Below are 15685 nucleotides of genomic sequence, written 5' to 3'. Positions count from 1 at the left end.
CTGGGGACCAAGGGGCAGGAAAAAGGAAAGGAGGTTATGGATAGGTAAGGAAGAAAGAATGGGTTGGGTGTTCTCCCACCCGTCACGGCCCCATTGTACCGGGTTTGGAGTCAGGGTTTTCCTTCCCCTATCCGCATTAGGCCAAAGTGCCCGAAGGGAGCGGAATCCCCTCTTCTCGTGATGTCCGCCCACGGCGACGCTGGACTACTCGCTACTCGCTACTCACGGCCCGAAGGCCGCTTTCGTTTTCGTTTTCATCCAACGCCGCCGCCTACAGCGAACACCACGAGGGAGTGCAATGGACGCTCTTAGTTCACCGCCCCGCCCCCCCAGGCCGAAACAGCAGCCAATGGCTACTGAATCGCCCCAGGGGACCGGGAACGGCTTAAGCCTCTCCACCACGACAAGGTGGCGTCCACGGAGAGGTGCACCCTTCAAAGAGGGCCGAAAACAAGGTCCGTAACGCTGCGGGTCCAAGTGCATCTGGACCACGCACGCCGGCCACCCTGCCCACTAATTTTTTCCCCCTCTGCCGGGGGACCACCTCTGGTGGTGTCCCCCCAGGTGTCCAGCCACCCAGGGGGACCCAGATGATTCGCGTGTGCCTTCGCTTGTTTTAGAGTGGGGTAAGGCAGGCCCCCACTAGGTAGACTCCTGTGTTGAGAGATGTGCCTTCCTCTCGACCGAGCTCCCCTCATTTTAATTGGAGGGGCCCTCTCACCTAGGCAGAATCGGCAGAGAAGTATCGCGTCGACTACTACTCGGGGGGGACGCCAGCCCCGGCGTTTGGTCGACGGTCCCGCTCGATCGCTAGGCCGGCACACCGCCCGTTCAGGCACTAACCATTTGACCGAGGTGATCACATTGGAGATACACCTCGGCACCGCAGATGCCTCCGCGTTTTCCGGCTGGAGGAAGGCATACCCCACCTTGTGGATGAAAGGCTTGGGACCACCCAAGTCTGCTGATGTTCCCGGGTCCCACCGACCCTATCCGTATGAGCACCCAAGTACCCGCTGAGCCCAAGAACCGAAGTTCCCCGGTTCCACCGACCCTATCCGAATGGAGACCTACAGACCCAGCAAAGCACTAAAGGGACACCAGCAGACCATTACAATGGTCCCCTCACCCTCATCGACCCTTCCCGTGTCCCTGCATCCGCCTTTTTATACAGGAGGAATGCAGACTCCTGTTGCGGTATGTCAGCCTCGGGGACCAATGGACCCGTCACTTGACATAACCGCGCCACTCGACGGCATCCGTGACTCGAAATAATCGTGCATCCGAATTTTCCGGAGGGTGATGCACTAACCCTCGCTGCATCTCCTACCCGACGCGAGCTAACCTGAAAATAAAATAAAAACCTGAAAAGAAAGAAGGAATATTAGCTTAAAACTAACTTAAAACTATCTTAAAATTAACTTAACACTACTTAAAAACTACTTAAGATTAACGAAAACAAAAAACGCTGAATTGATCTCATCGCAGATCAACCAGCACCGGACGCCTTCGAGTTTTTCGAAGATGGGGAAGGCGCACCCCACTCTGTGGATGAAAGGCTCGGGAGCATCTGTCCGCCTCAGCTTCCTCGGGTTCCACCGACCCTATCCGAATGGAAACCCTATGACCCGCTTGAGCCCAGGAACCGAAGTTCCCCGGTCCCACCGACCCTATCCGAATGGGAACCTTCGGACCCAAGCGAGCCGGAAACCTTAGCGGAGGTTTCGTTGCTCCCCTCACCCTCATCGACCCTTCCCGTGTCCCTGCATCCGCGTTTTTAGACAGGAGGAATGCAGACTCCTGTTGGCCCACGTGACTCGAAGTAAATGTGCATCCGGATTTCCGGAGGGTGATGCACAACCCTCACCTCACCTCCCGCTTTCGCCGCGAAGGTGGGCATCCTACCCGCAACAAAAAGAGCTACCGCGAAAACGAAAACAAAAAACGCTAAGTTGATCTCATCGTAGATACAACCAGCACCGATCGCCTCCGTGTTTTTCAAAGATGGGGGAAGGCGCACCCCACTCTGTGGATGAAAGGCTCGGGAGCATCTGTCCGCCTCAGCTTCCTCGGGTTCCACCGACCCTATCCGAATGGAAACCCTATGACCCGCTTGAGCCCAGGAACCGAAGTTCCCCGGTCCCACCGACCCTATCCGAATGGAAACCTCCGGACCCAAGCGAGCCAGAAACCTTAGCGGAGGTTGCGATGCTCCCCTCACCCTCATCGACCCTTCCCGTGTCCCTGCATCCGCGTTATTATACAGGAGGAATGCAGACTCCTGTTAGCCCCCGTGACTCGAAGTAAATGTGCATCCGGATTTCCGGAGGATGATGCACAACCCTCGCCTCACCTCCCGCTTTCGCCGCGAAGGTGGGCATCCTACCCGAAGTTTCTAAACCCGCCTCCCGGTAGAGGCGGCTTGTGCAGCAGTGTCCCAATCGAGATACCAATGTCTCGGTCGAGACACCACCGCACCCGGCTGCCTACGTTTATTTATACAGGGGTGGGCAGGCCCCCTGTCGCCGACGTGCAACGCCGACTCCTAACCCGTGTCCCCGCCTCCGCGTTTTTTATTTAAAGCGAGGGGAGGCGGACCCCCGCTTGCGGTATGTTGACCGGTGGATTCAAGTGGGTCTTCCACAGGAACCCATCACCCAACATAACCACGCCATACGGGCACACGTGACTCGAGTTAAATGTGCATCCGGTTTTCCGGAGGGTGATGCACCACCCCTCAACCTCACCTCCCGCTTGAAGAGCGGAAGATGGGCTTCCTATCCGAGAGAAGCTCCGCCTCCACGTGGAGACGGTGTTGTGCTGTGTTGTTTCCATCGGGAAACACTATCGTGCTTCGCGACGGAAGTCAACACTGCACCCGGCTGCCTTCGATTTTTTATACAAGGATGGGCAATCCCCCTGTTGCCGACGTGCGACGCCGGCTCCTTCCCGTGTCCCCGCCTCCGGATTTTTTATTTAAAGCGAGGGGAAGGCGGACCCTTCGCTTGCGGTATGTCAGCCTCCAGGTACCGTAAACACAGTACCCTTCACCTGACATAAGGACCGCTCCACTCGACGGTTCCCGAGACTCGACATAAGTATGCCTCCGATTTTTCCGGAGGGTGAGGCACCAACCCTCTTGAAAGCAAGCCGCGACCCGAAGACTCTACTGCCCGGTGGCCAAAAAGATGGTGGATTTCCGCGTCTCTCCGAGGAGAGACCCGAACTCCACCCACACACACACTCACACATGCACACACCATTCACACACAGAGGAACCGCCACCGAGATAATCCCCGCCTCTGGCCCGGCAGGTGACAAAGTCACCCCACCAGTCCCTCGGGCGAGGGTCCCGGCCGGTTCCCGTTTTTCCCCTTTGAGGGACGCTTCACGGCGGGAGCACCCACCGATCCGCCACCTCATCCCCCCTGTGGGAGCACCCACACAAGTTACGGGCGGAGAGCTAGGCTCCCCCTACAGTGCCGTACCACCGGGCGATTGAAGTCAGGGCCGCCAACCCCTTCCAGCGAACGAGACTGGTCCGCGGCAGCAGACCTCATCTCTATGGAGTCGCTGGGCTCCATCTGCACCCAAAGCCGGGTACCGTGCTATTTGAAAGCGGGCGCCACCCCGAAGAAAAGTAGAAGTGGAGACCTTGGGACAATCGGTCGGGGAAGAAGGATGGGAGGTTTAGGATGGGAGGAAGAAAGAATGGGTTGGGTGTTCTTCCACCCGTAACAGCCCCATTGTGCCGGGTTTGGAGTCAGGGTTTTCCTTCCCCTATGCGCATCAGGCCATAAAGCCCGGAGGGAGCGCAACCCCCCTTCTCGTGATGTCCGCCCACGACGACTTCGGATTACTCACATACTCGCTACTCACGGCCCGAGGGCCGCTTTCGTTTTCGTTTTCATCCGAAGCCGCCGCCTACAGCGGACACCACGAGGAAGTGCAATGGTGCGCTCTTAGACCCCTCAACCCGAAGGAAGAGGGGAGCTCCTCCACCACGACAAGGTGGCGCACCATCGGAGGAGATCGGAGGAGAACCTAACCTAACCTTTTTTTTTTTTTTTTTTTTTTTTTTTTTTACATGGGGAAATGCATTGACGCATACCCCCCCCAAGGAGTATAAGGGGGGGGTTATGCGGGACTCCAGAAACTATCTGTCCCGACTACCCGCTAAAACCCCATGGTGACCACCTCGCACGCAACCGGGGGGGCCGCGGGAACGCTTTCGCATGCAGCCGCAAACCCCCCCTAGTCGTGCTACGACCCCTCCTCTTTTTTAAGGAGGGGTCCCTCTGTAGAAGGCGGGGTTAGGGTGTTATTCACCCCACCCCCCTACAGGTATGACAGCGAGACCAGGTCACCCTGTCTCGCCGTCCTTCTGGGAAGGGGCATGTTGTCGCGGGGGGAACTTCCGCGTTCTCCAAGCGCGGAAGACCCCCACGGCCCCTAGCCGAGGGAGATATTTATTCTATCTCTCTCGGCCCGCCTCTGGAGGAGGTGCAGGGATCAAGTTATCCCTGCAGGGGGCGCTGCAGAAGCTAGAAGGGCATAAGCCCTCCTCCGCGCACCCCCCCTCCTCCGGCGGATCGGGTCAGAGGAAGGATCTACCTCCCTCTCCCTCTCCGCGGCCTCCTTCTGCAGCATAACATGCTCGCAGAAGGAGACCATGGCGTCCCAGGCGTCCTCACTCCCGACCATCTTAGCAATGATGGCCGGGAGCGAGAGGTCGTCGCCGACCGCGACGCAGAGGGCACGGCGCTGCACATCCCATGCAGGACAATCCTGAAGGGTGTGCTGCGCCGTGTCCCTTACCTCCGTACAGTGGTGACACCGAGTCGTTGGCTCGCGCCTCGCCTTCTCATGCAGGTACTCACCGAAGCAACCATGCCCGGTGAGTACCTGCACCGCCCTAAAGGGGAGTCCCTTAGGCCGCCTATCCACCCAGTCCTCGAGGACCGGGCGGATGGCTCCGACAGCTCGGAGGCCGACCCTAACGTGGGCCAGCCTCTCTTTCCACCTCTCTACTGCGAGCTGCCGGAACTGGGTTCGAGCAGCATCCTTCTCGCGCGGTGTCGGGGTAACACCTTGCTGGCGGAGGGCAGTACGCCACTCATACAGAGCAGCGTACGCCCCCGCCAGCAGATCCCATGGGATCGACCCCGACACCACTAGCGCCGCCTCCGTGGGGGTGGTTTTGTACCCCCTAGTGATCCGGACGGCCAGCCTGCGCTGCAAGCCTTGCATAATTGCAAGACAGCTGCGGCTGGCCGCGATATTTCCGGACCACACGGGGGCCCCATATAGGATCATAGATCCTACTACCCCCATATAAAGGCGGCGCACCCTATCTCTAGGCCCCCCTATGTTGGGCAGCAAACCCCCGAAGGAGTTTATTGCTGCCCTTATACGGGGGGCCATGCGCGAGAAGTGCTCCCGAAAATCCCAGTGGCGATCGAGGTGCAGGCCCAGATATTTCATACTGGACCGCACCTCGATGCGGACTCCCTCGACGGTAATATGGGGCTGAGGTGGTGGTCGCTGCAGAGGCTGTTTAAAGTAAACAGCCTCTGTCTTATGCAACGCCACCGTCAGCCCCAAGGCGCGAATGCGGCCAACGACCAGTGCCACCCCGACACGAGCGAGGCGACACACGTCCCCCCATGTGTCCCCACGGGCCATGACTAAGGTGTCGTCTGCATAGCAGACGACACCAAGGCCCGTGAGGAGAGCTCCCCGGAGTACACTATTGTACCCGAGGTTCCACAATATGGGGCCAAGGACCGACCCCTGTGGAACCCCGCAGTACACGGCCCTCCGCAACGGTACACCGTACCGTGCCCGATATGCCACGGCTCTGTCCCTTAAATAGTCCCTAATGACCGACTGCATATAGGGCGGCACTCGGTGGTAGTCGAGCGCACGCCCTATACACCCCCAGGGTAGAGAATTGAAGGCGTTGGCAATGTCTAATGACACCGCCAACGCCACACCACCCCGGGAGACAGCCTCATCCGAGAAGGCCCGCACGCGTTTAATCGCGTCCACTGTTGAGCGGCCTTCTCGGAATCCGTACTGGCAGTCGGCCAGATCGGGGCCCACCCGAGACAGATGCCGTTGGAGGCGGGCAACGAGCACGCGCTCGAAAAGTTTGCCCGCCTCGTCCAATAGGCATATCGGGCGATACGCGGAGGGCGACTCCGCGGGGCGCCCTTCCTTATGCAGGAGGACGAGTGTCGCCTCTTTCCACCGGGGGGGAAATTGCCCCGTCCTGAGGCAGGCTGTAAAAAGCCTCCTCAGGCGGTCCCCAAGGACGCCAAGGGCCAAGACCCAGGCACGGCCAGGGATTCCATCAGGCCCCGGGGCGGTATTTTTCGCCCGGAGCCTACGAATAGCCCCAGCCAGCTCCTCCTCTGTAACCCCCAGATCGTCGGTCCACGATGTTGTGTGGACCGACTGTCCCGGAGTAGTGTCCGCCCCCTCCCCATTATTGGGGAAAAGGGCTGAGACAACGTCCTCCAGGACCTGGGGGTGGAGACTCTCCGTGATCCGGGGCCCCCCCGATCGCAGTTTTTTCCTGACAATCAGGTAGGGGCGCCCCCATGGATCCTCGTTGAGAGTCTCCAGGAGCTCTGCCCAGGCCTTATCCTTGGCCCTTTTGATGGCTCGCTGCAGCACCTTTTTCGCCTCTCTGTAGGTTGCATACAGCGACGCCGCTTCAGCCTCCGAATGACGCCTGCGACGACATCTGGTGTACCGGTGGCGCTCCCGCACGCACGTCACGCGCAATTGCGCGATCTCGGGAGACCACCAGTACACCGACCTTCTCTCAGGGAGGGCCCGGATCCGGGGCATGGCCACGTCACAAATTTGTGTCATGGCCTCCCGGAACCAAGTTACCTCCCCGTTTATGTCGCAGGCATCAGGCTCCGGGATAACTTCCAGAGCCTTAGCCGAAGCGGCTGCCATCAAGGCGTCCTCTGCCAGGCGCTTAAGCGCCCAGCGGGGGGGTGAGGGTGTTCCTCTACGCCCAGAGGGACGCGGCCGGGTCCCAAGGGAGGGGTCGGACATGTCCCACCGGATATACCGGTGATCGGACAGTGTTTCCGACCCCTCCATAACTCTCCAGCCGACCACCTGACGTGCAACCGCCGGGGACCCAAACGTCAAATCGACGATGGATCCCCCGTTGTGTCGCACGCAGGTGTGAGCCGAGCCTCTGTTAAGAACTATGAGGCCCAGCTCCGCCCCCCATTCCGCGAGCTCCTGACCCCGGGCGTCCGTCACGGGGGAACCCCAATCCACCGACTTGGCGTTGAAGTCCCCCGCAACCAATACCGGACCAGGCAATTGACGGCGTATGGATGCCGCCACCTGGTCCAGGTATGCCCGAAATTGGGTCAGGTCTCGGTTGGGCGAAAAATACACCCCCACCACAGCAATTTCCCCCCATGTGGCCATTACGTGGCCACTCCCCCTCCCCAGTAGGGTAAGGGGGAGAGCATTTGGGCCACCACGGCCAATAATGGCGACCGTGCCGTCCACGTCGCCAATCCAACAGGATTTTGCGGGGACGTGGTACGGCTCGGCCGCCACCGCTAGATCAATATTCCACTCCGCCAGGGTTTGCAGCAAGAGATCCTGCGCCCTGGCGGAGTGGTTAATATTCGCCTGGAGGAGGCGATGGTGTCTACTGATTTAGGCAGTATCCATCGCCTCCTCCTGGCTTCCATCCGGGCCTTTACGGGGCTCCGAAGAAGGGGGGGGCCGCTCCGAAGTCGGCGGAGCAGCCCCCCGTTTTCGGGGTCCCTCTGTGGGGGGGGAGGGGGCCGGTTTTGCCCCCTTTCCCCCTTTCTTCTTCTTCCCCTTCGTACGCAGGGAGACGCACGCTCTCCCCGCGTACCTATGGTTCGCCGGGTGCCCCCCTCCGCACAAAGCGGACAGTGGGGGTCCTTGGCGGTGCACCCGGCGGCCACATGGCCATTTTGACCGCAGCGGTAACAAAGACCGCTGCGGTCAACCTCCGATTTACAGTTGGCCCTCGAATGGCCGACCCCCAAACACTTAAAGCAGTGCAGGGGCCGGGGTTCGAGGGCCTCGACGCGGGCCTTTATCCATCCAATGGGTAACGGGCCCGCGTCAATCACCTTCTTTGCCGCGGCTGCTGGGCAGCGGGCCCAAACGGACCCGAGTCTACCCGCGGGGGAAAGGTTGATCTTCCCAACCGAAACTTCCCCCGCGGAGCAGCCGCCGGCCGCGACAATCGCTTGTCGCACCTCATCGGGGGTGATCGAGTCATCCAACCCGGCCACCCGCAGTTCTGCGAGTTTGACCGGGCGGGTGACCCTCACCCCCTTTGGCTCCAGCAGAAGCCGAAGCGCTTCTGCCAATTTATCGGCCTTCTGGCCACTTCCCTCGCCGGGGACCTCAAATAATAGGCCCCCGCCCGCAGCCTTTTTAGGCCTGAGGGAGGCGATGCCAAACTCGTCCAGCTTAATGCTGGCACGAACACCGGCAATCGCCTCCCCTAACGCCACAGGCTTATCACCCCCCTTCGATGGGTCCGCGCTTAACAGCACGGCTGCCATCTTAGGGGGGCGAATCTTTCGGGGTTTGGCGGGTTGGGTCCTCGAAGAAGGAGAACCTTTCCCGCCAGCACCCTTTACCGGGGGTTTCCCCCCCTTACTCTTCCCCTTCTTAGAAGGGGGACCCCTCTTAGGGGTAGTGGCTGAGGCAGGAGCCTTAGCCCCTCCCTTGGCTTTGGCCGCCTTGTCGCCTCTGCGACTGACCTCGGTCCATTCGGACTCGTCAGCCGTCTTTCGCGACTCAGCGGCCTTGGCCTTGTCCTTCGTCGGGGGGGCCTTTTCAGGTTTCCCCCCGGCGTTGGACTTCCCCCCTTTCTTTGCAGGGGAAGGTGGCGGGGGGCAGAGACAGTCGTCCCCTTTCCCCCGCCATTTTTCCCTTTGCCCCCTTTGGGGGCCGCGGCGGCCGCTTGTGCGAAAGTTTTCGCTTTGCTGGCCGCCGCGGGCGCCTTGTCAGCCTGCAGAGGAGGCCTAATCCTCTCAGGGGGGAGACGTTGCTCGAACGCCTCGAGCCTCGCGTTCACGAAGGACGCGACGCGGCTCGTGATGGCGTTTATAAGCGCCTCCCCCCCCGGGAGACCGAGGATCTCCGGGGCCTTCTCGAGCGGGTCTTCCTTGCCCTCATCCCTCCTCCTTCTCTTGGACTGATCCAGGACAGGGGAGGAGGGAGGGGAGCCCGCGTTTCCCTCCCGGCTACGGCGCTTTTCGCGCTGAGGTAGCGGGAGGGCATCGGCCGCAATAAAACTGGGGCCCGGTGTTGGAGGCGAGGGTGGCGCGGGAACCTTTGCACCCGCCATGTTAGCCACCCTCTCCCGCAGTTCTTTGAGCTCCCTCTTGAGATCGGCCATTTCTCCGGTTAACCGGTTATTGGCCTCTCTCAAGAGGCGGCTCTCGTCACTTTGAGTGCGACTGGCCAGTTCTTTGCCAGCCGCACCCACCACTTTGGCCGCCTCCTTCAAGATTCTAATAGAGGTACCTTTGTACCCCTTCTTGAAGGAGGCGACCTTAGTGATGGCATCGATTGTGCCTCGTAACTGCAGCTCCAGGTCAGCTGCAGAGAGGCACGACGGTTCAAGGATCTTTTTAGAACCGTCGTCGGATGCCACCTCTGCTCCCAGGAGGATTTTACGGGACCGAGTAATTGATGGCTCGGTCCAATCCTCCGCGAGCTCTCTCTCCGCCAGAAGGTTAAGCTCCTCCTGGTCGAGACGGAGTTTCTCGGCTTTGGCCTTAGCCAGGCCCACAAATTCGCCTGTAGTAGCAGGCCTGCCACGCTTCCGACGTTCCAGCCTTCCAGCGGAGAGGACTGAGTCGCCCGAAGCAATTGAAGCGTCGGAATCGTCGCTTTCCCTCGGGCGCTTATATTGCGAAGCGCCCTCGGGATCGTCGACCTCCATTGCGGCCTCCTCAGACGCCGCCGACGCTCCGCTGCCTCTTCGTTTCCGGGCCTTGCTGGAGGCAGGGCCTGGCCTATCCCTGACGGGGGGGTCGGGGGAGCGAAACTCCCCCTCTTCTCCCGACCTTGTCTTCCGGCTCCGATCTAGCGACTCGTCCACCGAGTCGTATTCGGAGTCACTCCGGATCCCCGGGGCTGTTCGTCGGCTCCGGGTGGTACTACGCGTGCTGCGTATGCTGCTGGTGCGCGAGGCCGTTGGGGATTTAATCCCCAACCTCAGCAGCGAGATCTCTGGATCTCCTGGCTCACGATCCTGCGTTTCCACAAGACGTGGCTCTCCCCCCTCGTCTAGATTTTTATTTTTAGAAGAACTCATTTTTGTTTTTCTCCCGGGTGCAGCGCGGCTCCGTCCACACAGGGTATACCCTCACCCCCGCCGCGAGTGCCCGAAACATGACCGGCACACTCACGACGGGGGGCCCCAAGTTCCCCCGGGGGGTGGACTATGCCTCGGGGGGGAGGAGAGACTCAACTCCCCCGCTGGGCTCCGGGCCCCTACACACCCACCCCGTAAAGGGTGGGCTTTCGGGGCTCCCGTACCTCCGACAATACGGGCACCGCGCTACAGCTTGCCAAGCTTGGTTATCCCAGGAGGGCCCCACGGACGGTTGGGACTGGGTCGCTGCTCCCCGGCCCAGTCTTACCCGCCGTGGCGACCGGCGCGCCCGCGCTCCTGTGCCGCAAAGCGGTTTAAACACAGGGCGCCGCCTGTCCGTTGACCGCCGCTTCGGAAGGGAAGCAGTCGCGACGGTCGCCGGACTCTACTCTCGTCACCGGGCCCCGCCTCGGAATAAGTCCGAGCGGCCCCGGTGACCGGACCGCCTCCACACCCCCGAAGAGGTATGTCAGCGGACCGTGCCTCCGCCACTGGACCCGAGCTCGGAATAAGTCCGAGTGGCTCCAGTGGCCAAGCCGGCAGACCCGAGCTCGAAATAAGTTCGAGTGGCTCTGCCGGCCTCCTCCGTCCCTAACTGGGGATCCGGGAGACCCCATGCCAGAGTGCACGCCCTGAAAAGGGCGTCACCCCCAGACACAAGGTCCCCCTTCACCCCTTCCCTCCCGAGGTCACTACGTGGCAGGAGCACCCGCCACGTAGCTTCCTCATCAATCCCCATACGGGAGCACCCGCAAAGTGCACGGAGGGAGGATAGAAATCCTCCCCTAACGGCTCCGTGCAGCCGGGCGATTGAAGTCAGGGCCGCCAACCCCTATGCGCATCAGGCCAAGGTGCCCGGAGGGAGCGCAACCCCCCTTCTCGTGATGTCCGCCCACGACGACTTCGGATTACTCACATACTCGCTACTCACGGCCCGAGGGCCGCTTTCGTTTTCGTTTTCATCCGAAGCCGCCGCCTACAGCGAACACCACGAGGAAGTGCAATGGTGTGCTCTTAGACCCCTCAACCCGAAGGAAGAGGGGAGCTCCTCCACCACGACAAGGTGGCACACCACGGAGGAGAACCTAACCTAACCTAACCTAATTTTTTACAAGGGAAATGCATTACGCATCCCCCCGCAAGTGGAATGGCGGGGGGTATGCGGGACTCCGGATAAATCCGACTACCCGCTAAACCCCTTGGTTGTCTCCTTCAGCGCACAGGGGGAGGGCCACGAGAACGCTGCGCATGCAGCCGCGACCCCCCCCAGGCACGCGGTGACCCCTCTCTCGTGAAAGAGAGGTCCCCTCCGTGTTGGGGCGTTGTATGCCCCAACGGGTGACAGGCGAGTAACTTAACCCTGCCACCCTCAACACACGTGAGCAGCACTCGGGCCCCGGTTTCCACCCGGGACCCCGCTGCCCTGTGGCAGAGCGAGCAAGGGGGGAGGACAAGTCCCCCCCCGATAAACACCCCCCACGCCCAGAGGGCAAACCCCCCCGCCGCCCACCGCCGCAGACGGAGCGCGGCAAACCCGGGCCCGATGCCCCGGGGGGGACCCATGGCCAGACGACGTCCTCAACATAATCCCCGGGTTCGTCCTGGGGCGCCCCAAGGTGGAAGGATTTACGGGGCGGCTACGGAAGCACGCACCCCAACCGCATCACCCGGGACTCGCCAAGGGACGACGGGGGCGGGGGAAGGCGACCTCCCGGACGCCGGAGCGTACCGGCAACCCCCGCTAATCCCGAAGCCCAAGGCTGGACTACTACCGGGGAATCGCCGCCCGTAGCGACCAATCGCCAGACCCCCGAAGACACCGGCCCCCGGCCCGCCACACACCGCCAACAACAGCAGGCGGCGGAGGGACTCGCCCTCACTCCGGCGACCAACGCTCGGATCTTCGAGCGTTGGCGCACTCTCCGTGCACGTGCACTCTGTGACCGGGCAAGTCCGTCGCGCATCCTCTTAACGCGGCCAAAGCCGCGGAGCCTCGTGAGCGATCGTCGCTCCTCCTTTTACGCGCGTAAACGGACAAGTCCGTCGCACGCCTTCACCTCGCAGCCGAAGCCGCGTGAGCGCTTGCACGCTCCCTTCCCGCGCGCGCTCTCCTCAAAGCAAGACCCCGAATAAATTCGGGGTCTGCTGCGCGCGCAATGGGCACTCTTAGTTCACCGATCCCGCCCCCCCAGGCCGGAACAGCAGCCAATGGCTAACTGAACCGCCCCAGGGGACCGGGACCGACTTAAGCTCCCCCACCACGTCAAGGTGGTGCCCAATCGGGGGAGAACCTAACCTAACCTAACCTAACCTAACCTAACCTAACCTAACCTAACCTAACCTAACCTAACCTAACCTAACCTAACCTAACCTTTTTTTTTTTTTTTTTTTTTTTTTTTTTACGACGGGGAAAATGCATTACGCAGACCCCCCAATGCTCCGGCGCATTGGGGGGTACTGTGGGACTCCCCGGCCCTCAGGAGAGGCTAGTCCTCTCCCTCGGTGTGCAATGCCGGGTATACCCACTAAAAACCCCGTCGTGCAGCCGCCCTTGCTGCAATGCCCAGTCCCCGCGTACACGCGGCAGCATCCCAAACGGGGACCGGGCGGCCCGGCCCAATTAAGGGCCCCTCTCCGCAGGGGTCCGGCCCTGCCCTCCTCTCAGGAAGGAGTACGCGGAGCGATTCAGTTTTTGAATCGGTCCGCGTAGTCCTTCTTCCTCTTCATCTCTGGCGGGGGGGGTGTGGGAGAACTCTCCTTGTGAGGGTCCTCCCCACCCAGCACAGCCCTCGCCTTCTCCTTTTCCCGTTGGGCGGCGAAGGATCGGTCGGCCATAGTCCTCTTCTTAGAGGACCCGGCCGAACGACCCTCCCCGCCATCGGTGGAGCCCTTTTCCGAGGCAGCGGAGGAGGGACCCTTGTTCGCTTTCGAACGGGTCACCCTCTCCGCCCCGCGGGCCCTGCTGGGGCGGAGGTTTCGGGGGGTTCAGCCCTACGCGGGCCCCCCTTACTCCCTCCGCCGGAAGCGGCCGGGGCCGCACCCTCACTCGTCGAGGGTTGCGTGCCCGGGCCCTTCCCCTTCTCGGTGGCCTTTTTGGCCAACGCGGCTTTACGCCGGTGGGCGACCCTTGCGCTAGGCACGCAAGTGGCCGCCCCCAGCGAGTGACCGTCGGGTAACCCAACGTCCGCGCACAGCGGACACTTGGGCGTCCCCGCCGGGCACAGCCGCGACTGGTGGGAGCGGTCGCCGCACCTATGGCAGCGGCCACTCCTGTCCGGCCCTTTACAGCCGGCCGCCCCGTGGCCCACTTCGAGGCAGCGGAAGCACCGCATCCGGCGGGCCGGGAGTGGTTTAACAACCACCACGCCCCACCCGATGCAGAGCTCCCCGCCTCGACGACCTTGTTGTAGACCGGCACGGGGCAACGCAGCCACACGGAGCCCATCCGACCCGGGAGAAATCGGATTTCTCCCACGGACAGGTCCTCCGCGCAGCAGTCCGTCAACCCCGTGACGGCCTCAACCACCTCTTGCCGGGTGACAGAGTCATCCAGCCCCTGAAGGCGCAACTCCGCGCGCTTCTGGGGCCGGGTGACCCTGACTCCCGGCCTCCCCCCCAGGAGTTCTCGCATCTTCGCGAGAAGCTCCCCTGCCAGGCGGGGGCCCTCCGTTCCAGTTAACTGGAACAGAGTGCCCCCAGCCTGGGACTTCTTCAGGACCGCGAGTGTCCCGCTCCCCCGTATGATCTCCCTTGCGGGGGCGATCAACTTCAAGGCCTCCCCCATGGTCATCCCCGCCTCAGGGGTGACGGTCAGAAGGACCGCCGCCGTCTTCGGCTCTCGGATGACCCCGGCGGAGGCCTTGCCCTTCTTCTTCTGGGGGGGCACCTTTCCAGCAGGTGCCCCCTCAGCGCCCTTCTTCGGGCCCTTCTTCTTCTTCTTCCCACTGCTCCCCCCTTTGCCACTAGGGGCAGGGGGGGGAGCAGTCTTCTGGGAAGAAGTACCCGCCTCTCCGCGGGTCTTGCGGGCCTTCCTGCCCACCACCTTGCTCCACAACTCCCTCCCTTCCGCGGGAGGGGGCCTTGGAGGCTCGGTGGGCCGGGCCGTCTCCTCTGTTCGGGGTCGGAGCACCTCGACGACCCGAGCCACGATTCTCTCGACCAAAAGGTCTTGAGAGGCGGCCGGGTCCCCGAGGGGCTCCTCCCGAACGGAGACTGGAGGTGGAGGGTCATCCCTCAACACGGGAGGTCCCTCCATCTCCGTCTCCATCGCCTCGATGCCGCACTCCGCCCCTGGGGGCGGTGTGGGGCACGGGGAGGGCAAGGTCCTCTCGGCTCTGGTGGCCCGAAGGGTCTCCTTCGCCTTGAGGACCTCAACCTCCCTCTCCAACTTCTCCACCTTCCTCTGGGCCTCCTCGAACAGACCCTTCGCGGCCTCAAGGTCGCGACGGGTCCGCTCGAGGGCCCCTCTCTCCGTTTGTTCACCCGCGCTGATGTTCGCGCGGGTGAACAAGAGCTTGGAGGCGGCCAGAGCTCGCCGCGTCGCAGCCCGAAGCGCTCCCCTCAGGGTACCCTTCAGGGACTTCGAGCGCTCAGCGACGCGCTCCACCGCCTCCATCTCTTCCATGACGACATTGATGAGGGAGTCGACGGTCTCGTTGTCGAGCTCCCTCATCACGTCGTAGGAGGAGGGGAGTCCCCCCGCGGTCGGTCCGAAGTCAACTTCGAACCTGGCCCCGAGGATATCCCGCTCCTCCTTCACTCGCTCCAGCTCCTTCTTCAGGAGCTCCAACTCCTTGCGGACCCCCTCGACACCGACCCACTCGCCGGTTGTCGCGGGGCGTCCGCGTCCGCGCTTCGGTCGCGCGTCCCCCCCGTGCCTCAAGGTATACGCCGTATCCGACGAGTACTCGGAGAGCGACATTTCATTGTCGGTCCCCGAGCCCACGTCGGACGACGTATCCTCGTCGTCGGTGGAGGCCACGGCTTTCGGCGCCGTGGGCCCCACCCTCTTCCTCTTGGAGGACAGTGGACCAGGACGCTTGAAACAAGCCTCCTCGTCCTCTGCCCTCGCCGTCGAAGGACCCGGGGTCGCAGGCGCTGGACTAGCCTGCGCTCCCGGATCCTGCCTCGTGCTCCTGCGCACGGGGTCTTTACTCCCCCCCTTACCAAGGCCTGGAACGGTCTTCCGCAGACCCTTGGCTAAAACAGAGATAGCCACATCTCCACCGGAGCTCTCTGGAAACTCCGATGGAAGCCCGACGTCGGATG

General features: G+C 62.1%; 1 protein-coding gene across 1 annotated transcript; it reads right to left on the bottom strand.

Annotated features, from left to right (window-relative positions):
• Positions 1 to 831: 831 nt before the first annotated feature.
• On the bottom strand, positions 832 to 10357 carry LOC105255148. Its single transcript, XM_025407884.1, has 5 exons — positions 9014 to 10357; positions 7907 to 8903; positions 4615 to 7601; positions 1173 to 1345; positions 832 to 1054 (listed from the first exon to the last, which is right to left on the bottom strand). The coding sequence occupies exons 1-5, from the start codon at positions 10355 to 10357 to the stop codon at positions 832 to 834; spliced, it is 5724 nt and encodes a 1907-aa protein (XP_025263669.1).
• Positions 10358 to 15685: the final 5328 nt, after the last annotated feature.

This window comes from Camponotus floridanus, unplaced genomic scaffold (assembly GCF_003227725.1).
Source record: "Camponotus floridanus strain SB8 unplaced genomic scaffold, Cflo_v7.5 scaffold191, whole genome shotgun sequence".
Classification (NCBI taxonomy): domain Eukaryota; kingdom Metazoa; phylum Arthropoda; class Insecta; order Hymenoptera; family Formicidae; genus Camponotus; species Camponotus floridanus.
Note: the sequence above shows the minus strand (reverse complement) of the source record. Positions and strands in the feature narration are given on the sequence as shown.